The following is a 23750-nucleotide window of genomic DNA, read 5'->3' as shown; positions in this document are numbered from 1 at the left end:
AGTTTGGAGAGAAGCTCATCTCAAGGGTTTAAGTGACACGTTTTGTTGTCTGGGAAAGCAAAGTTTGCCACTGTGAGTGCTCCCTCCACCAGGCCCAACAAATTAAGGCCAAACAGGCAATAAATGTCCATGGGCCATTACCCCTCTCACAGAGGAGGCTGTGTGATGAGGGCCAAATTGCCATTTAATGGGATCTAATTGATTTTATAAGCTGTTGTGTTAACAAGAAGCTCTCCAGTGTCCCCTGCCATCCCCCAGGCAGTTTGACACGTGGGCTGTGCCCTTCCCCAGGGCTGGGAGAGCTCTGGGAGAGCTCTGGGAGAGCTCTGGGAGCTGCTGACAGGCACCTGCTCTGCTGTGACCCCCACCCTGGGGCTGGGGGCTGCAGAGGCCTGCAGAGCTTCCACCTCCCAGCCACGGCTCAGGGCTGGTAGCCTGGCTTCCCTGTGGGGTTTGGGAGCCTGGTGTGAGTGGGAGCAGCAGGAGTGCCTGCCTGCTGCAGGGAAGCTGTTCAGCATCCCATGGGAAGGGCGAGGTCGAGCAGCCTGTGTGGGTGAGGAGTTGCAGGGTCCTCACGGAGCAAGGCAGTGCTTGGGGTCAGCACTGGCCCCTGCCCTGGCAGGAAAATTTGACTTTAAGTGGATGCCTCCATCAGGATAATCCATGGGGAGCATCCCCCATCCCAGAGCAGAGCCAGCAGGCCGTGGCAGTGCTGCTGGCTGGGGTGACAGAGGTGGCCCTGGCTCTGGTGCCACGGACAACACCAGCTGCTCTCCTGGCAAACGGGCTCTCCAGGCTTCATCCTCCTCCTCCTCCACAGGAGAGGGGATGCTGGTCGTGTCCCCTGGCCCCAGCCCTCAGCTCCTGCAGCCCTTTCAGCTGTGTCTCCCCCTTGGGAAGGTGGGAGATGCTCCTCCTCCCCAAATGGAGATGCTCCTCCTCCCCAAAGGTTTAATGAACGCTGATAAAGCCACATGCAAAGTGTCTGTTGTCCCTGAGTCCCTCAGCCTGGTGCTGTGGCAGGGACCCCCCAGCTCTGATGGTTCCAGCAGCTGTGGGGGTATTTCAGTTGGTTTTTATTTAGGAATTCGGTGGGTCCCTGGTAATTGGAATGTGGCAACTCTGCACACATAACAGATGAGATGGCCCTGGAGGGGATTTGTCACTGCTTCACTCCCCTCTGGCAAGGAGGGTTCATAAGTCACAGCTGACAAATCTTTTAATGACTTTTAAACTTCATTTACAGAAAAGAACGACCGTAATCAACAAACAGTGATGGGCTACTAATCTTGCTGTGTTAAAAAGGGGGCCTGTGTCTTTAGCCCCTGGCGTGGGAGCTGGGAAGGGAAGGGAGGGGTGATGCTGTCCCACAGAAGGCCTGGCAGGGTGTGAAGGGATGAAAACAGGAGTCCCGAGAGTGCTGGCAGTCCTGAGCCATCCCACATCGTGGTATGCACGACTGACAGGGTGATACTGATGGAGGATGAGAGCACAGATGACGTCCCTTCATCCCTGGCTTTGGCCCAGCACCCGCTGACGTCGGTGGGAAATCCCCAGCCCATGGGTGTGGAGGGTGGCACAGCACCCAGGAGCAGCTGTGCCCTCCACAAAGCCAGGCTTTCCTTTGCTCCCTGCATCCACGGAGAGCTGGAGAGGCACAGAGCAGTAGATGGGGAGCAGGATTTGTTGTTTTCCAGGAGGAAAAGGAATGGCTGCCAGCATAGGTCTTGCGTTGGCACCTGGAGCAGCTCAGCTGCTTTCCAGGTCTCCCTCCCCCGTCCCTGCAGGCTGCACCCCATCTGAGGTGCTTTCCTCGGGGAGAGGGTGGAGCCTCAGAGGTGGCATTCAGCAAAATCCCACCTCAAGTGAAGTGGGAGCCACATCCCAACAGCTCTGCAGAGATTTGTGTCTTAATCATTTATGTCATTCTCCTATTGAATGTGTCTGAAATAATTTTGAGAGGCACACAGCTGATGATTAACTCAGAGAGAGGAAAGGAGGACATCAAACTCCTCAGCTGGTGAAGAATTGATGGTTGCTGTGCCAAGGACCTGCAGCTTCCCCTTTCCTGTGCTCCCTAAGGCTCCTCATCCCATGTCCTGCTCCCACTGCCACCAGCCCAATCCCTGGAAGTCTGGCTTTGGTGACACCCATGATGTGGAGTCCTTTAGCAAGTGAGAGATGGTTTGGAAAACATGGACAAGCATTTTGGAGGAGCAGTCTGGTCTGGGTCCCAGGGACCCCTTTGATGTGCTCCCCCAGGATCCTCAGCTCAGGACTTAGCTGCTGAGTCTCCTGGTGGTTGGGCCTTTGTTAAAATCCCCAGGGGCAGGAAGCACGTGGTGACACAGAAATCCTGATTTCTGCTCATCACTCAGAAGAACCAGGCAGAGCCCTCATGGAAGAGGCAGGGCTGGGGGAGGAGCAGGACCAGTTTGGCTGGGAACAGCAGCACTGGGGTGTTAAAGAAGCCGTGGCATCACAGTGCAGGACTTCAGCTTAGGAGACGGGGCTGGTGGTTGGACTCCATGATCTGAGAGGTCCTGTCCAACCCCAGTGATTCTGTGATCCTTTGAGACACCAGCAGAGCTCCACCTGCAGCAGCTCCTCTTTGGGAGCTGGGTGGCCCTGGCAGGGGATCAAATCAACTGGTGGTGGGTTGGCAGCATGAAATGGGGTCCCTCCTGGAGCCCAGGTTTTCCCTCTAGTTCAGTGTTGCCCCGTGGTAAGAGATCCATGTGTCCTTCCCACAGGAACCTGCGTCGTGCCCGGGGTAAGGTGGGACATGGTCCAGCACTGGAGCCTGGGAGTATGAGAAATAAAAATACGTTTTTTATAGGCGTATAGTGAAGTTGTAAGATATCCAAGTTCAAAAAAAGCCTGGACTTGAGTATCAGGGTCTTTTTCAGCCAGATAAGGGAAATGCAAGAGTTCTTAAAAATCTTTTGGGGCCATTTTGTACAAAAGGGTTCTTTTCTCTCTTTGGGCTAAGAACAAAGGAAGATCCATCATCCTTGACAGGGGACACCTTGCAGCCAATCAGAATAAAAGGAAAGCCCCTTTTCAGAGAAAAGAAACCTTTTTAGGCAAAAATGAATATATTAAACTTATCTGAAAAAGAGTGGGATTTTGTGAAACTATAAAATGTATAAGATGTAAGGCCAAAGGGTCTTTTCCCTGGAAACTCGGTGAGGGAAAGACCCGGCGCACCAAATAAATTCTTCTTTGTTTCTTTGTTCCCTGAGTTTATGCCGTCTTTCTAAATTTAAAGAGGAGTATTTCTCACAGGAGGACTCTTGGACATGGCCAGAGGGGTTTGGGATGAGGAGGAGAGCACTGGGCTCATGGAGTGGGACACGAGGCTCCTCTGTGGCCAGACTGGGAGCCCTGCTCTCCCACCCCTCCCTGCCAGGAGCTGCTGAAAGCAGCAGAACAATGGCAGTTCATTAACAGCTGAGAAAGTTCCCGGCGACTTCACTTGTTTTTCCTCATAAATAAATCATTTGCTGTTAAAACAACAATTGGGCTGCAGGGGGGGTTGGTCATTAAGGAACATCAAGTCAATGGGCAGCTGATGAGAACCTGTCTCCACTGTGTGCCAGTGGGAGGGGGGGCATGGAAACATTGCCTTTTCCTGTTAGGCTGGGAATGATAAAGAATTAAAGAATAATTCTCAAGAAATTAGTCATGGCCAGCCATTAATGAGCATCTCAGTAACACACTAATGAGCTGGCTTCAGATGCCTGTAAAAAAGGCCTTTAATTAGATTAATACATGTAGCATTGTCCATCACCCTGTAGGTAATCATCAGGTTTTGCACCAGTGGGAATACAGATGATATTCTGTTTAATTGCTGTTGCCTTTTCATTCTCTTCCTTTCTTTTTTTCTTTTAAATATTCTTCCCTCCAAAGAATTCTGTTTCTGTTCTCGAACATAACCTAAATGTTATCCATGGAATTCTGCATCTGAAAGGGCTGCCAGACTGGGCTTATCTGATTCAATTGACCTTTAAAATTTATTTTGCTGCTGTCAAAAAGAATGTTGGTCTATTCAGGAGAGATTTCTGGGGCGATTAGAAGCAGAGACTCCAGAAAACTCTACTTGTTGCACAGGCTGCAATCAGAGGACAGTCTTAGTTGGGGTGGGCTTTTAGGAGAAAAGTGCCTTAATTTAAAATATGTTTTCATGGAAAAGCAGAGTCCAGAAGAGTTCAGTGTGAATGGGGAGACCATGTTCAAGTAGACAGTAAAGGAACTGCTGAGGAGCTCCTTCTCACAGGGGGATGAAACCCAGGGATTGATCCCTGTAGGCTTCAGAAGATGCCTTAATTCTTGCTTCTAGCTCAGTGCTGACAGTGAGATTTCTTTTTTGACCTCGTATCCTGTCAGGACTCCCATGTTTTAGGTGCAGTTTTGTTAGTGTGGGAGTGGAGACACAAATTTAACCCCCCAAGGTTGCTACCTGCATGAGCATCCTCATCAGAGGATGACAGACATCCTGGTTTTCAAAGGAATTCTGCTCTGAACTGCAGGGCAGGACTGAGGCTCAGGGCACTTGGGGTGCTCCTCACTGTCCCATTGCTCTGCTGGTGGGACAGTGTTGGTCTGATGTGGCCCAAAGAGAGGCTTTGGCCTTGTCAAGCAGATGGAGATGGTGGATTCCCCATCCCTGGAAGTGTCCAAGGCCAGGTTGGACGGGGCTTGGAGCAACCTGGGCTAGTGGAAGGTGTCCCTGCCCATGGCAGGGGGTGGAACAAGTCAGTCTTTAAAGGTCCCTTCCAACACAAACCATTCCATAATTCTTTGGGATAAAACATTACCTGCAAAGGTGATGTAGAGGAGCAGCTCTAGCAGGACCCCACACCTGAGCAATGAGCTGTGCAGCGTTTGGAGGGAGCCCCAGATCTGTGGAGACACACAGGGAGAGGAGCAGGGCTGCTCCAAGGGCTGCCCGGATGGATCTCAGTGTCCAGCTGAGGTCATCCCTTTATCACACTTATTAGGAAGGATTTAAAGCTCTAATGAATAGATTTTTAAGCTTCTACAGGCATGGATAATATGTTGGACAGATGGTAACGAGCCACAGCTATAAACTATGTGCTTGACCTGATAGACTTTGTGACCACTGCACCTTTAACAGCTGATTAAATACTTATTACAACAGCTATTGATTATTTATGGCTCCTTCATGAAGGATTTCAGTTGCACAGAAATTGAAACCAGAGCCAGGTTTTCAAAGGATTGGCAGGATTTCTCTGGTTCAAAATGACTTGTTTTAGTCAAAAATTAATAAAGGGAGACTGCACAGCAAGATGGAGAGTCGAGGGAGGTCTGTGAGGGAGCTGATTCTGCTCACACACAGTCTGAGTGCATGGGATGGTGCAGCCTCCACCCGGGCAGGGGAAGGGGACAGGGTGGGGAGCAGCTCCCCCCTCACTCTCCCCATAAACTGGGAGCTGAGTGCTCAGTGGGGCAGGCACTGAGGGCAGTCAGGAACAGTCCCAGGAGTTTCCAGGTGCTTGCAAAGGCAGGAATGTCTGGATGTTCTCCCAGGGGGTGTGGAGGCACCGCCACCTCTGTCCTTATGGGCTGTCCAGAGCTGGGATGGTGCTGGTGTCTCCCTTCAGGTGAGGTGTTTACAAGATTTCATTCTTCCAAGGAAAACAGAGTGGAAACTGGGCTGAAACCGGGCTGAAACAGGGCTCCCTGAGCTGCCTGCTCAGAGAGGGAGCCTCTGCAGGGGCTGGGAGTGATGGCCACTGACAGAACCTGACCCAGGACAGGGCTGGGCTTAGCCAGGTGGGAGCCTGATGGCCTCAAGTAGTGCCAGGAAAGGCTTAGATTGGATGTTAGGAAAAAATTCCTCATGGAAAGGGTTATCAAGCACTGGGACAGGCTGCCCAGGGCAGTGGTGGAGTCACCATCACTGGGAGTGTTGGAATAGCCCCTGGGACATGGTTTAGTGATGACCATGGAGGTGGTGCTGGGTTGATGGTTGGACTTGGTGTTTTTAGAGGTCTTTTGCAACCCTAATGGTTCTGTGATCTGCAAGGTGGAGCTCTGGGAAATGTTTGAAAAATTCCCAGACCCTTGTCTGCCTGGAGGGGGGACAGCCCAAACCAGCACTCAAGGACCCCCTCCCTCTGCAGTGAGAGGATCCTCCCTCACTGGGATGTGCTTGGTTGCACTTTACAGGGGGAACAAGATTTGCAAAGGGACCCCACAGCTTCAGACCCAGCTAGTCTGGCTCCTGCTGAGCTCATCTCCAGCTCTCAGCATAGCAGAGATTTCCCCAAAAGACAGCCCTGGTGCTGCAGAACCGGTCTAAGAATTGTGACATCTTTGTCTGTGCCCTTTTTTTAATAACTTCCTGGTCCTTTAACAATTCTGTCTGGTAGAATCAAAGCTGTTCTCCCCAGAAAAGCCAAGAACTGGTTTCCTCCCAGTTTCTTCTATTTATTGAAGCTCAGCAGTGAAGAGGGTCCTCCTGCTCTCCTGAGCCCTCCGGGTTTCTGTGCAGGACTTGGGGACTCAGATGTTATTAAAAAGATTGCAGGGTTTGTGTTGGTTATTAAACCAACATTTCAGAGCCTGGCTCTGCTGTTTGGGGACTCACTAGCAAATTACTCAGGGCTCTCTGGGGGGAAGATGATTGGCACTGGAGCTGCTGGAGCCCGTGATTCCGAGCTCATGTGCAGTTCTGTGCTCTCGGTGGGGCTGTGCAGTGCCATCAGGGGAGTCCCTCTGTCTTGCAGCTGGCCATGTTTCTCTTTAAAACTGCCTTTTTTCACCTCAAGGGACCGTTTTAGTCAGAAAACAGGTTGCCCAGAGAAGCTGTGGCTGCCCCATCCCTGGAAGTGTCCAAGGCCAGGTTGGACAGGGCTTGGAGCAACCTGGGCTGGTGGAAGGTGTCCCTGCCCATGGCAGGGGGTGGAATGAGATGAGCTTTAAGGTCCCTTCCAAACCAAACCAGGAAGGAAGGAAGGAACCAACCAACCAGCTCACTTCTGGCGATCTCATCCCTAAGTCTCCTTATGTCTTTGGGGGCATTTGGCAGCAGGAAGTGTCACTGTGATGTGTCTGTGGCCCTTGGTGAGGCTGGTGGCACACACTCCTCCACCCCAGACCCCTCCTGTCTGAGCCTCAGTTTCCCTTGCAGAAAACAGGGATAATCCTAGTACTCTGTCCTTGATGTTCTCTGGGGTCCTACAGGGAAAGAACCCCTTTGTACATTCATTTATTCATGTTCAAGTGCCATTCCTAGTTGCCTTTTGTCTTGTTCTCTTTTCCAACTCAAGTCCATCTCGTTGCAGTTGTGGGTTGGGGGCTGAAAGGTGAAAGGAGAGCTGTGGAAATGCATCAGCTGATGACAGTGATGGTTGTGAGAATGTCCATCTATACCCAGGAATAGGTGTCTCTGCTCTGTGTGTGGTTTTAACCAGACACATCACCAAGATGCTCTGGCTCAGGCTCTCTGCTTTTTGCATGGCATATCAAAGCTCTAGTGGCTGGAGAGGACACTGTTCCACAGTTGAAGAGCTGTGGAGGGGACACTGAGCCACCATGGTGGTGGCTGTGCTGGATTTAGTCTGGACACAGCACAGAGTGCCCTGGAATGCAGGGGGGGGAGTGTGAAATGTTAACAGTGATGACTAAAATGTCCTTCTCCAGTTTTTACAGTCGGGGGCCAAGAAGTGGTGTAAAATAACTATTGTGCCTGAGAGGAACCAGAAACGAGTGGGACAGAGAAGACAAGGGAGGCTGTTTTCTCCAGGGAATGCTGGGCTTGCACGAGCAGCAGAAGAGCCCTTTGCACGGGGTGTTTGAGCACTGAGGGGTTTATGACATGCAAAGTGAGACTTGGGCAGGCACTGGGAGACCCCAAAAGCTCTGAGCAGTGCTGTGCTGGAAGCCCCAGCTCCCCAGCCTTGGCCTTCCCAGCCCTCCCTGCCAAATCCCTGCCTGTGCAGGGCCAGCAGTGTGTGGGCAGATGGCCCTGGGAGAGCATCCCATCTGCAGAGGCGGCGGGTTCCCACTGGCTCCTTCCCAAGCCCTTCCCAGCAGCACAGCCCTCACCTTGCCTGACCTTGGCTTTGCCATCTGGTGGCCCCGTCCCATCGTCATCAACTCCAGGCACAGCTCCTGCACAGACCTGCCGTGTCCTGACACGGCCCCAGAGCCACTGGGGCTTCCAAGGGAAGGCTGTGCCCAGGGAGGGGGTGCTGAGCACCCCAACCCATCACCCCTCCCTGCAATGAGGGGTGGGAGTCACTGCTCTCATCTCCAGCCTCCAAGGCCAAAGACTGGGCAGTTTCCCTTGCAGAAAACAGGGATAATCCCAGTTCTCTGTTCTTGGAGTTTTCTGGGGTACAGGTCAAGAACCCCTTTACATTCATTTATTTGTGCCCAAGTATCATTCCTGGTTGCCTTGACATGGCAAGTTGCCTTGACACTTGCCTAGGACGTGGCATGGTTGGTGTCTGCCCTAACTTCAGGAAGGCTTTTGACATGGTCTCCTGCAGTGTCCAGATGGGATACAAGCCTGGATGGGTGGCTCCCAGAGCAGTGCAAGCTGGATGGTGGGCTCCAAGGGCAGGGAGAAGGGCTCATACTCTGCCCAGAGGCCAGTTGTGAGGGCAGCTCCTCCAGGAACTGGGAATGGGGGAAAGGAGGGCCGTGGGTACACAGTAAAATGGGTGGGAGACTTGCATAGAGTCTGGCAAACAAGCAAGGATGGAAAAGTGGGAATGCATCATCTGGAGGGGAGGCAGCTAAGAGGGGCCAAGGGTGTCCATGTGGCATGGCCTGGGGTGGGTGACAGAGATGCCAGGGCAGGTTTGCTCTGAAACAGAAGTTACAGGCAGCTACAGCTGGGAGCTCCAGGAGTGCCCAAGTGTAAAGCCACGTGCTGAGGTCACTGTGGAGTGACATCCCTGAATCCCCAGGGCAGGGACACCAGGGGGTCACAGCAGGTCTGGTGTGTCCTTGGGGTAGCAAGACCACCCAGGCCACCTGGCTGCAGATACCCCACATGTGTGCAGGCTCTCTGAAGGTCCCACACAGCCCCAGCCGGTCCCAGCACGTCTAGGATTCCCTGGGGACTGGCCATGCCAGAACAGCCTCCAGCTGGGATTTGTGCAGGTACTCAGGATTTCTGTCCTTGAGGCTCAGGCTGGGAACCCAGAGGGACCAAACTGCTGGAAAACCCCTCCATTTCTCTCCATCTCCACTGGAATGGGGCAGTTTCCTTTGTGAATCTCTTCCAGATGGCACTGCAAATATAAATTAAAATAGACACCATTAAACAAAGGCGAGTTTCTGGTTTGGAAGTTGGAGCAACCTGAAGAAGTTGGGCACCACTTGCCAAAGGTTGAGAGTTGAAGTCACTTAGATCCCTTTAAAAGTCCTGTCCTTTGGCTCTTTTTCCTGGTGTTTTTAGGAACACTCTGTCTGCCAGGAACTGTTTTGAAAGTAATAAAACAAAAGTCTCTGGCTCTTCTAATCCATAAGCGTGAAAGGGAAGATGCAACAAGCCAGAACTCGGACAAAGCCTAACTCTTTTTTTGATTGGATTTAGCAGGAAGATTATTTCCAGTCTCACTGGCAGGTTAATGGAGTCTCAGGGGTTGGAGCCAGATGAGATTTATTGTGGAGTCTCATCCTCACACAGAGGCTCAGACTTTCCAACTGTCTCCAGTGCTCTGGACGGTTTTAAAGGATGAAAGGGATCGAGTGTCCAGCTCCCAGATGGAGAAGGTGGAGGTGTGCACGTGGATCTGGGCTGTGCAGAGCTCAGTGGTGGGGTTGCTCTTGCAGCACCCTGTGGCTCCCCAGGTGGGCTCTGCCTGTGGGGTGGGTGACTCTCCTCCCTTGGCTCTGTCCTGGACTGAAGTTCCAAATCCTGGGAATACAGAGCAAGTGCTGCTGAGCCCGGACCCGCTGCTGCTTGTCTGTGTGGGTGCAGCTGCCCTCGGGCAAAACGGGGCCGTGGGCAGGAGCAGCCCCTGCTGGGTATCCCGGGGAACAACATCCATCACCTGAGGAGCCGAAATGGGGCTGCCCTGGCGATGGGTGTGGTGATGCTCTGCCCCCAGACAGGCTTAAGAGGAGACAGAAATCCTGTGGGGAAGATCTGTGCAGGAGAGGACAAGGAAGGAGGAGGACAGGGGTTTTTGGAAAGCGTTGGATGCAACCCCAGAATGTTGTGGCTTTTTCCCAGGCTCTGCCTGCCGGGTGGGAAGTGTAGGAAAGGTAACTCTGGTTTAGGCTCAGCACTAACTGGCTCGGTGTCAGTGCCTCGGGCAGGCTGGGCTGTGGGCAAGCAGAGCCTGCCAGGGCTTGGGCACAGGGAGACAGGGTCCACAGGGGCTGCACCCATCCAGTCAGGCAGCTGCCACTGTCCCCAGCTCGGACCAAGCTGCTCAGACTTGGGCTTTGAGCCCACAGAGCCAAAACCCCAAAGCCAGGCAGGGCTGTAGCTCTGCCCCAGTGCCAGGGCAGACGCTGGGGATCACCGGGGAGGGCACTCCATGGTAGCAGTGCATCCCCTGTGCCAGGCTTGGGGACCTCCAGAAGTTGTGGGCACCCTGGTGGTGTTGCCCTTGGTGGTAGGAGCACCTGTGGGTGCTGCTGGAAGGGGATGGGGAAGAGCAGCACCTCAATCTGCATCGTAAAACATCTTGCCTGGATCCCAAGTAAATCTGCAGCACAGCAGCGATGCCAAAGCATCCCCGTGTGTCTGGAAGGTGAAAATGAAGCTGATCTCTTTGGCCAGCTGTGGGTTTTGCTGCAGGAGGGGGAGCAGGCAGCCTTAGAGCAGCCAGCCTGGCTTTGATTTCACACAGCGTCCAGTCCTGTCCCTTGGTCCTCAGTCCTCGGGGGGAAACCCCTTCTCAGGGGCTGCCCATGAGCCACTCGAGGCAAGAAACTTGGAGGCTCGTGCCGTGCAGCCACGGGAAGGGGTTGGAGTGGCTCCCAGCCGATCTGGCTGAGGGCTCTGGGATTTCCAGGCTAACAGTGACACCTCCTGTTTGAAGCACAGAACCCAGCTCGAAGCCCAGGCAGTGCCGTGCAGGTGCCACACAGGAGCACAGGGGCTGCTTCACTGCTCACATCTCTTTGTTTGCATCCAGAAAACTCGAGTCCTCTTCCAGGTGTGAGAGGGGACCTGTGGGGACAAGGCTGTACCTGTGTGTGATGAGAGTTGGGCTGTACTGGGAGGTTGGTGGCAGGGGAAAGGCTGCAAAAGTGGGCATGAACCAAGGTGCTGAATGCAAACTGCTTCAAAAAGAGCAGCTCTTTGAATGGTAATTAGGTATAGAGAGGTAAAAGCTTTTGTATAACGGCATTAAAGATGTAAAATTTATTTAAATCTTGCTTTCTCCCCTAAAAACCTTAGAATCATAGAATACCCTGAGCTAGAAGGGACCCAGTGGGGTCCAACTCCTGGCCCTGCACAGGATCAGCCAAGTGTCAGCCTCGTCAGTGGGTTTCCAGCAAGAGTTTAGAACTGACTGTGCTGGTTGCCTGGCAGGAGGGATCCCCTGGAGGTGGGATCCCCTGGAGGTGGGATCCCCTGGAGGTGGGATCTCCTGGAGGTGGGATCTCCTGGAGGTGGGATCTCCTGGAGGTGGGATCCCCTGGAGGTGGGATCCCCCTGCTGTTGAAGTTGAAGGGCTGGTTGAAGTTGTTGCTAGTTGAAGACCAGCTGAAGTTGAGGAGCTGGTTCCCTCACTCCAGGCTCACTGAGAGATTTGTCCCCTCTCCCTTCCTGTGAGCCACTGACACTCCCCTTGGCATGCCCTCCTGACCCCCCAATTCCTTCTTCCAGGCGTCCAAGATGTCACTGAAGGTGCAGACGAGCAACATCACGAACAAGAATGACCCCAAGTCCATCAACTCCCGGGTGTTCATCGGCAACCTCAACACGGCCGTGGTGAAGAAGTCGGATGTGGAGACCATCTTCTCCAAGTACGGGCGGGTGGTGGGCTGCTCCGTGCACAAGGGCTACGCCTTCGTGCAGTACTCCAACGAGAGGCACGCGCGCGCCGCCGTGCTGGGCGAGAACGGCCGCGTCCTGGCGGGGCAGACCCTGGGTGAGTAGCTCCTCAAACCGCTCCGGGTGCCCGGGGGCAGCGCGGGTTGGTCGTTCTGTAGATAAAATTTGATCAAACAGCCCTGCTGTTAAGCCACGAGGGGCAGAAGGGACTGCCCTGCTTTCTGAACTCCTCAGGCAGGAGTCAGGCTGTGGCTGGATCCAGCATCGGCCTCAGGTTGGAAAAGAGTCATCAAGTCCAGCTTTTGACCCAACACCACCTTGTCTGCTAGACCATGGCATTGATGCCACATCCAGTCTCACCTTAAACACCTCCAGGGACAGTGAATCCACCCCCTCCCTGGGCAGCCCATTCCAATGGCTGAGCACTCTCTCTGTAAAAAATTTCTCCCTAATGTCCAACCTAAACCTCCCCTGGCACAGCTTCAGACCAAGCCTTCTTGTCCTACTGCTGGTTCCTGGGAGAAGAGACCAACCCCCCCAGCAGCCACAACCTCCTGTCAGGGAGTTGCAGAGTTATGTCAACATTTTGAATTTAAGGAATTACAGAGGTGGGATTGAACCACTTTTGTCCCACAGGTTTTAATGACTGGCAAAATGAGAATATTTATATAAAAAGAATCATTTATCATTATAAGTGATCAGACAAAAGATCTTAATCAAAATCATTTACTACACAATATAAAAGCTAAAACTACCAGTAGTAAGATAAGATAGGACAGTGCACTATATTGAAGCAATTACTGAGGCAATTATATTAAAGCTGGCAAAAAGAAACAATTATTCAGTAGGGATTTGATGTAACTCACCCAGACCAGTGGTGGCACAGTTCCACAGGGGGTGGTCAAGGGGTGGCCAGTCCCAGGTCAAGCTTGGACATGGATGTGCAGATGGTGTCCAGTGATGGTGAGCAGGTCACAGATGACCCGGGGATGACCGAGCAAGGCCGTGGTGACAAGGCAGGTCTGGGGCAGGGTCAGCAGGATCCATGGCTGTGGCAGAGCTGGAGACCAGCACTCCAACACCACCACCCAGGCAGGGGCCAAAGGCTCCCGTGTGGAATGGGGTCAGAAATGAAGCTGCTCGTGGCCAAGCAGGCACGTCAGTGCCCTCAGGGCTTTGACATTGCGGCCCAAAAACTCACGTGTGGGCTGTGACTGTAGAAGCTAAAGCACAGTTCTGAATCTTCCCATGTCCTTGTCCTGGAACCGATGGGTGGGAAAAGACATTGCGTGGTATCAAAGAAAGGACAAGGGGGAATGGCTTCAAACCGACAATGCAGGGTGGGTTAGATGGGATATTGGGAAGAAATTCTTCCCTGTGAGGGTGGGGAGGCCCTGGCACAGGTTGCCCACAGAAGCTGTGGCTGCTCTGGATCCCTGGAAGTGTCCAAGGCCAGGTTGGACAGGGCTTGGAGCAACCTGGGCTAGTGGAAGGTGTCCCTGCCCATGGCAGGGGGTGGAATGAGATGATCTTTAAGGTCCCTTCCAACCCAAACCATTCCATGACTCAATGATTCCCTTCCTGGACCAGGCCTCACCCTTAGCCTGTCAGGGGACGTGATAGTCTGACTCAGCCCAGCTCAGCCTAACTTTAGCCAGCCCATGTTAAATGAGAGAACTTCCCCCATGTTGCACTGTTGTGGGATGAGAACTAACAAGCAACCCCCCTGGGCTGCTCCCAGCTGCAGCCTTGGTTTGCATATTGCTCTGAAGTGTCTCGTGCTGAGAAGCTCTTGTCACCAGCTCCAAGCTGAGAATTGGAACTGGAGACAGTATTTTTAATGAAAAGTGGTGATTTCCAAGGCTGCTGCAGGCAGTGGGCACTGGGCACCAAGGAAAGCAATTTGCAGCCCATTCCCACCCTGCTCCTGGCCCAGCAGTCTGAAATGAGAAGCTTCCTGCTCGAGCTGATCTTGCTGCTCCAGCTGGGGTTTATCTGGAGAGGAGAAACTTCTTTTCACTTCTCTAATGGTCCAGAGAGCGGAGCTGCAGCCAAGGCCAAGCACATGTGCCAGGGATGCTCCCAGCCCAGGGGATGCCCACGTGTGCAGTCTGTAGGTAGGATGGAGAGGGCCCTGGGGAGAAAAGGAGCTCCTTGTGATGCTCCACAGAGATACAGGAGACAGGCAGCACTTGCCCATTTAGCTGAAGACAGAGATGAAAAGTTTGCCATGATAGGAACCTCTTTCTCCTCTCAGTGCTGGTCCCAGAACTCTGGCATTCCAAGGCAAAGGACTGTATTAGAGCTGGGTGTCCTGTACATGTCCTGGACAAGGTGGAAATTCAGCTCCCTTTCATCTGCCTTCCCTTCATGGGCCACTCTTGCCACTAAAGAGCTCAGCAGGCTTCCCACTGCTGTCCTTGGGGGAGTGTAAACACTGGGATACTCCCCTTCCAGGAGAACCCAGCAGAGAAGGGCTGAGCAATGTGATTGGAAAATCGAGGTTGAAAGTCTTCCCCTAAAAGGAGGAGTGATGGTCGTGCAGGAACATGGAGGGGGAGGACAAGGTGGGACTGGCTGAAAAGACTGTCCCTGCTTCTGTTCATGGCAGGGTTTGGGGGTCCTTTGAGGTGATGGTCAAACTTCCCTGCCCAGGTGGGCAGCAGGAGGGTGAGCGTTGTGCCCTGGCAGCCCCAGCCAGTGAGTTCAGCAGGATGAGCTGTGGAAGAGCTGCAGCCCAGCCCTGCCAGGCTGCCTTTGGGTGTGCCAGGAGCTCAGGGGGGATCATGGCCACACAGTGGGACAGCCTGGCTCCAGGGCCTGGGGTAGGGGCAAAGCACCCCCAGCCTGCACAGGGGCAGCAGCTTATTGATGTGCATGGTCACCTGTCCCCAGTGCCAGCTCGTGTCCCTGGGGTGACAATGTCCAGCACATGCCAGGGTGGATGAGCAGAGCAAACAGCATCCTCCTGGCTCTCATCTCATCTCTCATCTCAGGCTGAGGCCTTTAGGAGCAGTTCTGCCATTTCTTCTTTTATTTTCCTTACCAGATATGCAAGCGATCCAACTTGCATTTTAATTGATCAACAAGTTACTGAAAGCATCACAAAACCACAGCTGCAGCCCCTCCTGTGCTGGGACACGGGCTGCTCTGCCAGGCAAGTCCTGGCAACCTCTGTGCCTTCTCCAGATGCTCCCAGACCCCCCAGTCATTGCAGGAGGCAGGTGCCATTCCTGTGGGGAGCTCTGCACTGGAAGGTGGGCCCACACCATCCCTCACCCTGCCCCGCTGGCTGCACAAAGCACAGCCTCCCTGTGGGAACAAGTGCCTGGATATGAGCAGGAGGGATCCATGCTGCCTTTGGGTGGGCAGATGGATTCAGGGATGCAGAGGAGGCAACCAGAAAGGGAATGAGATGCAAAATCTGTCCTGGGTGATGTGAAGGCTGAGCTCTTATCTCTCCTTTTTCACTATCAGGGGAATCCTGTGGGATCTGAGTGCCCATCACCACTAGAGCTGAGAGTATGAATTCCCTGCTCAGGCTGCAGGTGGCTGTGAAGGCTCCACAGGGCTCTTTGCAGCACTGGGGAACACCAGTTGTCCTTCTCCACCTCTGGGCTTTCACTGCCTCTCCCCTGAAGGTGTTGATCAGCCTGGTGCTGGAATTACCTTCCCCGTTCACCAGAGGAGTGAGTGGCAGCTGGCAAGATGCACCCTGATGGCAAAAAGGGGTCACAGCCAGGGAACTGGGGCTGGGCAGGGTTCTGGGATGCACTAAGGAAGGCTTCATTCCTCTCTCCCTCAGAGCAAACAGCCCTGCCAGCAGCACTGTGTGGCTCAGCAGGCTCAGGAAGGGGATCGTGTGCCTGATGTTGGCTCTGGCCCTGCCCTGTGGCCATGGACAGCCTTGTCAGCATTCAGCTCAGCTCTCCTGCACACCCCTGAGCACTGGGAACGGGGGGATGGAGGGACAGAGGCAGCAAGGAGGAGAGGAGAACGTTCCAGAGGAACACTGGGTGTGAGAGCTGAGCGACACCTCAACATGTCCTACAGCCTCACAGACAGGCTGAGCTCCAGCCCCAGCAGGAGTGGCCTCTTGCAGACCCTGACAGGCAGTCCAAGGAATTGCACAAGGCATTTGGGCAGTGGGAGCACGTCTGTGCTCCTCCAGAGCCCTGTCCCACTGTGCTCCTCCTGCCCAGCCCATTCCAGCAGTGCTGCAATTCCCTGCTGCTCCTGGAGGTGATTTTCTTGGTTAATAACAAAGTCAGTAGAATGTTCCTTTGGATCACTTTGCAGGTGCTTTATTTGATGGTGTGTGGACCAGCCTGTCCACATTTCTCCATAAAGTGCCTCTAGACAGTGTGGGAAAAAAAAGGTTTAAATGGCCTGACGTGCTGAAAGCTGTTTGGATGCCCCATAAGCTGCAGGTGGCAGAAATCAAGGCATCACTGAAGAAACACTTCTCTGGGAGGGTGGGGAGGCCCTGGCACAGGTTGCCCAGAGAAGCTGTGGCTGCCCCTGAATCCCTGGAAGTGTCCAAGGCCAGGTTGGACAGGGCTTGGAGCAAGTGGAAGCTGTCCCTGCCCATGGCAGGGGGGTGGGACTGGATGAGCTGTAGGAGAAGATCCCTTCCAACCCAAGTCCCTCACCACCCTCACAGTAAAGAATTTCTTCCCAATCTCTAATCTGAACCTGCCCTCTTTCAGTTTGAAGCCACCCCCCCTTGTCCTATCACTCCATACCTTTGTAAAATGTCTCTCTCCAATTATTGTCATGTTTATTTTCATGTCAGAAATGTCTGGCTCTGAGGCCGAGGAGAGAAATTTCCTCAGTGGATTAGAGGAGCTCATTCTCCCCTCCCCTGGTGGCAGATGCTCCTCTGAGATGAGCTGCACCCCCACAGCTTTCAGCACAGCCTAACCCCCAGCAGTGCCCTCCTGGCTCGTGCTGAGCTTTCCTAGTCCTTGCAGAAGGAGCCAGGGATGGATTGCCAGCAGTTATCAACGGGCAGCAGGTTTATATGTTGTCTGTGCTTTGTCACAGCAGCACCAAGTTCTCCCCAAACCTTGTTCTGGATCCGTGTGTGTGGATTAGAGCACGGGCAGGGCCTCGACTGCGGAGTGACCCGTCGTTGGCTCTGTAAAGGAAAAGGGGGAGGTTTTCCCAGTGCAAGAATTTGCCTTCTTGTGGAGGTGCAGCAGGCCCCCAGCCGTGCCAAAAGCAGGTGGAGATGGGGTGGGAGGTGTGGAGGAGCCCTGGCAGGGGCTCTCCCTGTGCTTGGGGTGGGTGAGGGTGAGCAGGGCCGTGTCACAGCTGTGTGTCCCTTCCTTGCAGATATCAACATGGCCGGGGAACCCAAACCCAACAGACCCAAAGGGCTCAAGAGAGCAGCCTCTGCCTTGTACAGGTAGGTCTCCACAGCATCACCTCCCTTCAACAAGGTCTCCAGGTTGGTCTTTGCCCACAACCACTGCCCTGAGCTCCCTGCTCCCCACCCCCAGCTCCTGGGACATCCAGGTCTCCTCCCGGGGCTCCTGGTCCTCTGCAGGGCCCTCAGTGCTTGGCTGAAGGGAAGAGAACCAGCACAAGGCAGCAGTGGCTGCCCCAGGGTCGGCCAACCCTGCCTGGGCAGGGTCCCACCTATGCAGGAGCTGTTTGGAAAGGGTGGGCAGGACCTGCTTTAACCACATCAGAGACCTTGAAAGAGGGGCACCAAGAGGAGCCCCCTCTTCAGCCCCAGAGCCTCCAGCCAGGGGGGCACAACAGTGCTGGGAGTTGGGGGAGGGCAGGGAACAGGGATAATTCAGGGAAAAATGCTCAAAAAATGGGCAAGAGAAAAAAGACAGGGAAAGGAAGAGAAGAAAAGGAGAAAATTGGAAGCCTCTGAGGTGACAAACCAAGGGGGTGTCTGGGGGAAGCCCCGAGGGAGCCCGGTTTGAGGAGCAGTGACCAAGGGATCAAGGGAATGCAAGGGACAGATGGGACATGGAGTAGGTCTGTGGGGGATGTAACGTGTTACAGATGTCAAAAAGAGCCTTCAGCTCTACAGACTTCACCACAATTTTCACAAGAAGTGAAGATTTTCGTTTAAGCCCCAGACTGGAGTCATGGGAGTGGGGGAGAAGCCCAGTTAAGTTTTTGCTCCTGTGGTTGCAGAAGGGAAAACTTAAAAAAGGTGTTTGAAGAGCACCCTGCAGGTTCAAGAAGCCAAAACCAAGTAACAAGATCCCCAAATGTGCTTTATTTATAAATTCTCGTTGTTTTGATGCCAGTCCCGTGGTGTGGAGACTGGGGAGCTGAGTCAGGAGGCAGAAGGTGTGATGTGGGGAAGGAAGGACTAAAATGAGTATCAGGATTATAGGTGGGTGTAGTAAAAATGGAAATCATGAGAGAACTGTAGATTTTTCTACAAAAAGGAGAAAAAAGGGATAGGGCTGAGGAGAACCCACAGTTCAGACTCAGCCGTGTGGTGTGCTGCTGGGATGACAAACCTTGGGGGTGACAACACTGTTGTGGCACAGACAGACCCACCTGAGCCCCAGGAGCCCTCCCACCACCCCCAGGGTGTCTGTGGAGACCTTCCACAAGTCACAGCTGAGACTCTGCAGCTTTCAGGCAGATTTTGCCTCCCACCCTGGGCCAGTTTGGACCTTCACCAGGAAGTGGCCCTCTGGATTCCCACTTGAGGGGAGTGGGACTGTGCATTCCCCACACTGGTGGAAACAGAGATGACACAAATCCTGCTGTTTGGACAGCACATGTGCAGCTCAGGTGGGGCTGGGCCATAACACACATCAGCTCCCTCCATCCATCTTGCACCAACAAGCATTTCATTCCCTGCTCATCCGTGCCTGGAGCTCTAATCCCTGTCTGTGGAATGCCCAATATTTCAGACTTCCAGGCTGCTGAGAGAGAGCAAACAAGAGATTTTTGTTCCCTCCCACAAATATGGATATGCTAAAAGATGGGCCAGAGAGCTGCACTGCTCTGAGCACCAGCAATATTTCATCCCAGACTGGCTGTCAGATTTAAACTTTGCCATCTGGACTAGCAGAGCTTCCAATGTCTCCCAGAAAGCAGGGAATGCAGGTTTGCAGAGGGCTGTGATTACAGCTTCCTGAACCACCATCCATTTTTCTAAATGTTAGACTTCAAAAAATCACAGCACCATAATTTATAGAAATGCTGGGTTAAACACAGCACAGGAGTTTTCCAAAGGTTGGAGTTTCCTTTGCCTCAATCCAAGTCTGTGTGAGAGGGGGAAAAGGAAGGGAAGGTTTGGGAAGGTTTGGGAAGGGAAGGTTTGGGAAGGGAAGGTTTGGGAAGGTTTGGGAAGGTTTGGGAAGGGAAGGTTTGGGAAGGTTTGGGAAGGTTTGGGAAGGTTTGGGAAGGTTTGGGAAGGTTTGGGAAGGTTTGGGAAGGGAAGGGAAGGGAAGGGAAGGGAAGGGAAGGGAAGGGAAGGGAAGGGAAGGGAAGGGAAGGGAAGGGAAGGGAAGGGAAGGGAAGGGAAGGGAAGGGAAGGGACAAGATCTCCTGGGGCATTTGGGGCCATGTTCAGGGCAGTGCCAGTGAACCCACCTTGCTGGGAGCTCGTGGGAAGGGAAGGTGGCTCTGCCCCAAGGCAGCAGGGGCTGCCAGTGCCCTTTGGGGGCACAAATCCCTGCCCTGCCCTGCAGAGCTGGTGCTGACACTGCTCTGTAGCCAAAGGCACGGTGAGGACAACCCAGGAACTGCAGGAGCAGCTCAGTGGCCCATGGAAGGGTCTCTGAAGTGGTGACAGGCACAAACTGATCGTCACAGGCAGCAGGTGCAGGTGGGCAGTGCCCTTCCAGCTCACTGGAATCTAAATCCCTCGTGATCCTGTTACAATCCCTGCAATCCCTGCTGTCAGCCCATCTCCAGACACTCCTCCAGGTCCTGGCAGCGGTGCTGGGAGCAGTGACACCTCAGGGCCAAATGCACCCAGGCAGGGCTCAGAGCAGCCTCAGGGCACAGGGGAGGTGGGCAGTGGTGCCCCAGCCCAGCAGAGCCAGCACTGGCAAGGGATGTCCATGCCATCCCAGCTTAGAGCAGCCCCAGCACCTTAGGAATGCCACATTCCTCCCCAGTTTCCCACTGTTTGCTGGAGGAAGGAATCTCACAGCAGCTACAGGGTTCGCTCTTTGGTCAACACCAGATTTTCCAAGGAAAATCCAGCAGGTGCTCATGGAGGCTGTGCAGCCATGAGCAGGGAGGGTGGCAGCTGAGCACAAATGTGTCCCTCATAATTATTGGCATCAGGCAGCAATTAAAGCCCAGATGCTCCAATGCACATTTGCCTGATCAGAGCTGGTCCCCCAAACGTGGGGCAGGGGCAGCACGTACAGACAGTCACCCTCCTGTTCTGAACAGTTGCATTTGGAGCCTTGGTGAGTCGTTAGTAAATGTTATTTAATTGCTAAAGGAAAACAAAGCAGGAGCAGTGCAGCAGGAGGTGGAAGCAGGGTGTTACTTGGAGCCTTCCAGCCTCTCCCTCCAGTTGTCCCAACTTTATTTTTAAAGGGTGCAATGTCACCAACGGATTGAAAAACAGCAGAAATGGTTCCTGTGCACAAAGTCAGGCCTGGCAGGTCCCTGGTAAATGATCCATCAGTCTCAGGAGGGTTTATCCCACGTGCAGTGGAATTTTGAGGCACACATAAATCACCAATGCAAGAGCACTCCCTTTTACCAGCCTTTTTCCTGGGTTGATACTGGAAGAGCTGCCCTGTGCTCAAAGCCTGATTCCAAAGGTGAAGCTAAAAGCATCCAGGCACTGCCTCCCTGGCACTGTCTGTTGAGCCATGACTGACTGGGGTGTTATAGCAGGGTCAGACAGCCACAGACTTATTCCCTTATTACTCCCTTATTATTCCCATATTCCCTTATTATTCCCTTGTTCCAGCCTGCTGCCTTCCCTGAAGGCTGTGCCGTGGTCAGCAGGTACTGAAGCATCACTGCCAGAGGCTGGGATCAGTGTTTTGGGAAGTCAGGACCAGCTCCCCAGGACAATTATGCCCCTAATTCCCTTTGAAGCAGGTGGGATTGTCTCCAATCCCATAGAAATTCAGGGCCAGGGCAGGAGTTGCTCCCAGCCTCGTGCTTTGCACCCACAGATGTTCTTGGTGCCCTGCCCTGCAGTCCAGGCAGGGGGTGACCCCTCCACTGCCTCTGTGAACACACTGCAGAACTGGGCCAGGAGTGATTCCCACCAGGAAAATGCAAGGCTGCCCTCTTTGGTCACACATTCCAAATGGAAAAAGGGAGTAACACAGCAGAATAACATTTACAGGGTTCATTGGCCACTTCATCCAGCAAACTGCTGTTTGACTGGTCTTGAAAAAGGCTGGGGAGTTCACCTGAGCTTTCAGGCTTCTCCATCCTTCTCCAGTCCACACCAGGTGGGATCCACAGGTATTTGAGGCCAGGATTTATCCTGCTGGTGCTGGAGCTGAGCCCGGGAGTGAGGTGGAGGTGCCCAAATGCAGGGCAGGGTAAGTGATGGAGAGATGGAGGGTGTCTGCCCTGCTCAGGGCTGCAGTCCTTGTTCCCAGATGCCAGGCTGTGCCCAGGACAGCGCTGGCTGCAGAGGGGCAGTGCCCCTGTGATGGAGTTGGAGCTTCCCAACCAGGATGGGGCTTCCCTGGGGAGCAAAGGCTTGGAGGAAAAGCTCAGCCCTGGAACGTGAATGGGATCAGGAGAAAGGAATGTGGCCATTTCAGCATCTTGCCAAATATCCCCTAGCTTTGTGCTGTTTATGAACAAATGCCCTAAAGCTGCCTCGTGGTCTCCAAGCCACAGAGAACTTCCTAACTGGAGCCACTCCCCATGGAAGGGGCTTTAGCTGGGAATAAAGACACTGCTCGCAGAGAGACGCCACTGGTTTCTCTTGCCTGTGGCTACAGAGAACATTGGCTCCAAGGCACTGATGGAGTAAGTCAGAAACACCTCATCAGAGCCTGTCAGGATTGAAAATATTACAAAATTGCAGCAATTTCATTTGAGTGAATCTAAGGAGGAGAAAAAAAATTGAAGAGGGGGAGTCTGACAGTGTAGAAGCATCCTAGTTCAATTTTCCTTTCAAATGACTTCCTATTTTGCTGGTATTCTGTGTTTGTTGGATTCAAGCAGGACTGGAGTCAAATATCCTCGGTGATCAGAATAGATTGGCAGGCTGAGGGGAGCTGTTTTCTTGGAGATTTTCTGTATCTCCAGGTTTCTTCCCAGGTTAGAAAGAAAATCAATTTACCAGTCACAGAAACCTCATGAAGGTCCATCTCATTCCATGCTGCCCATCTGGTTTATTCCAGCAGGAGAATTACCTTCCCCTTTCAATGCAAAAAGGGAATAAACAAACACAGATTGTTTATTAACCCAGTAGTTGGGACAGAGGCTGCAGGATATTCCTCTGAGCCCAGCAGAAATGTTGGCTACAACTTGGGTCAGAAGGGGAGGGCACCAAGACTGAAAAGCATTTGGAATTCACCTATGAGGCTGTAAAAAATGGCTGGTTTTCCTCAAAAATTCGGGATTGGGAAGGGCTGTGGTGATAACACCTCCATGATCACGTCTGCCCTCCCCCAGCCGTGAATGCCACAGGCAGCAGCTGCTCAGGGAGAAGGTCCCGATCCATAAGAAGTCCCTGGCAGGGTCTGGTGGTGGCAGCAAAGCCCAGAGGAGGCAGTAGGTGCACATGCCTTGACCTTAACCCCTCACACCAGCTCTGGGTGCCTCCAACCATCCACACTGTGCTCAAGGCCCCCTGAGGCACAGACTGAGTCTCCACATGTGCCACAGGTGTCTAGGGAACCCAAGGAACATCCAAGGAACATGGAAAAATCACATTTAAGAAATCAGCCAGTACCTGAAACTCAGCAGTGGCTGGGAAGCCCAGTGCCAGCATAGACAAGACAGACTTGTTGGGTCCAGCCTGGAATTCCTGGTCCAAACCACACTTCCCACCAGCCTTTCAAGCCACACATTCTTCTTGTCACTTCTGCTTTAGATGCTGGACACCACATTTACTCTCAGCTACATACTTGAGTGCTGGTCCTTCCCTCTGCCCATCCCCAGATCCTCCTGGCTCAGAGTTCTTCCCTTTTCCCATCAGTCTCTCTTCCCATTAGATTTTTTTATAAGCCAGTTCAAGGAGTTTCAGGAAGCAGGACAGATTCTTTGTTTTCAGGGGCTGCAGTAGCCCTTCTGTTTGTTGGGAGCAGAGAGAAGGGACTGTCACCATCACTCCTGACCTGCCCAGGCTGACTGAGCCTCAGCACAGCGGGGAGGTGGGACAGCAGCTCCCAGTGTGGCTCAAACCACCTGGTCTGTGCTGCCTTGGGAAAAAACAGCTGCAGCAGGAGGGAAAACCAGTTCCTGGGTGTCCAGGGAGTGGGAAAGGTTCTGACTTTGGGTTAAAATGCAGCTCAGGCTTAAGAAAACAGGCTGTGGGCATTGTCTGGCTGGGGTGAAAGAGGTTTAAACACCTTTGAAAGTAAAGATGTTAAATTAATAAATATCCCCTTCTTCCTGACTTCTCTCCCTGCACATCTTCTCACTTCATCTCAAGAGAACCAGGTTAACACACTGCTGCCATCACCCCTCTCTCCAGTGCCTTAAGCCCCCCCAAATCTTCCTCCTGGGCTCAGCCCAGGTCTCTGCAGCCCTTGCAGCCGGGAGGACGAGTCTCCATGTCCTGCCAGGTGAAAGGACAGAGGGGCCCTTATGGAGGGGG

The 23750-nt window shown here is 53.3% G+C and overlaps 1 protein-coding gene across 3 annotated transcripts in view; it reads left to right on the top strand.

The window, feature by feature from the left end:
- RALY (RALY heterogeneous nuclear ribonucleoprotein) overlaps positions 1–23750 on the top strand; it is a 119664-nt gene that overhangs the window by 88659 nt on the left and 7255 nt on the right. For all 3 annotated transcript variants that reach the window (XM_039386116.1, XM_039386115.1, XM_027719124.2), the window contains exons 3-4: positions 11831–12095; positions 17336–17408. In XM_039386116.1, coding sequence (XP_039242050.1) covers positions 11840–12095; positions 17336–17408 — 329 coding nt within the window. In that variant the 5' untranslated portion in view covers positions 11831–11839. The remainder of the gene's footprint in view (positions 1–11830; positions 12096–17335; positions 17409–23750) is intronic.

Source organism: Pipra filicauda, unplaced genomic scaffold, assembly GCF_003945595.2.
Source record: "Pipra filicauda isolate LSUMZ 115617 unplaced genomic scaffold, ASM394559v2 scaffold464_size512166_pilon, whole genome shotgun sequence".
NCBI classification, from domain to species: domain Eukaryota; kingdom Metazoa; phylum Chordata; class Aves; order Passeriformes; family Pipridae; genus Pipra; species Pipra filicauda.
This window is presented reverse-complemented; position numbering and strand designations above follow the sequence as displayed.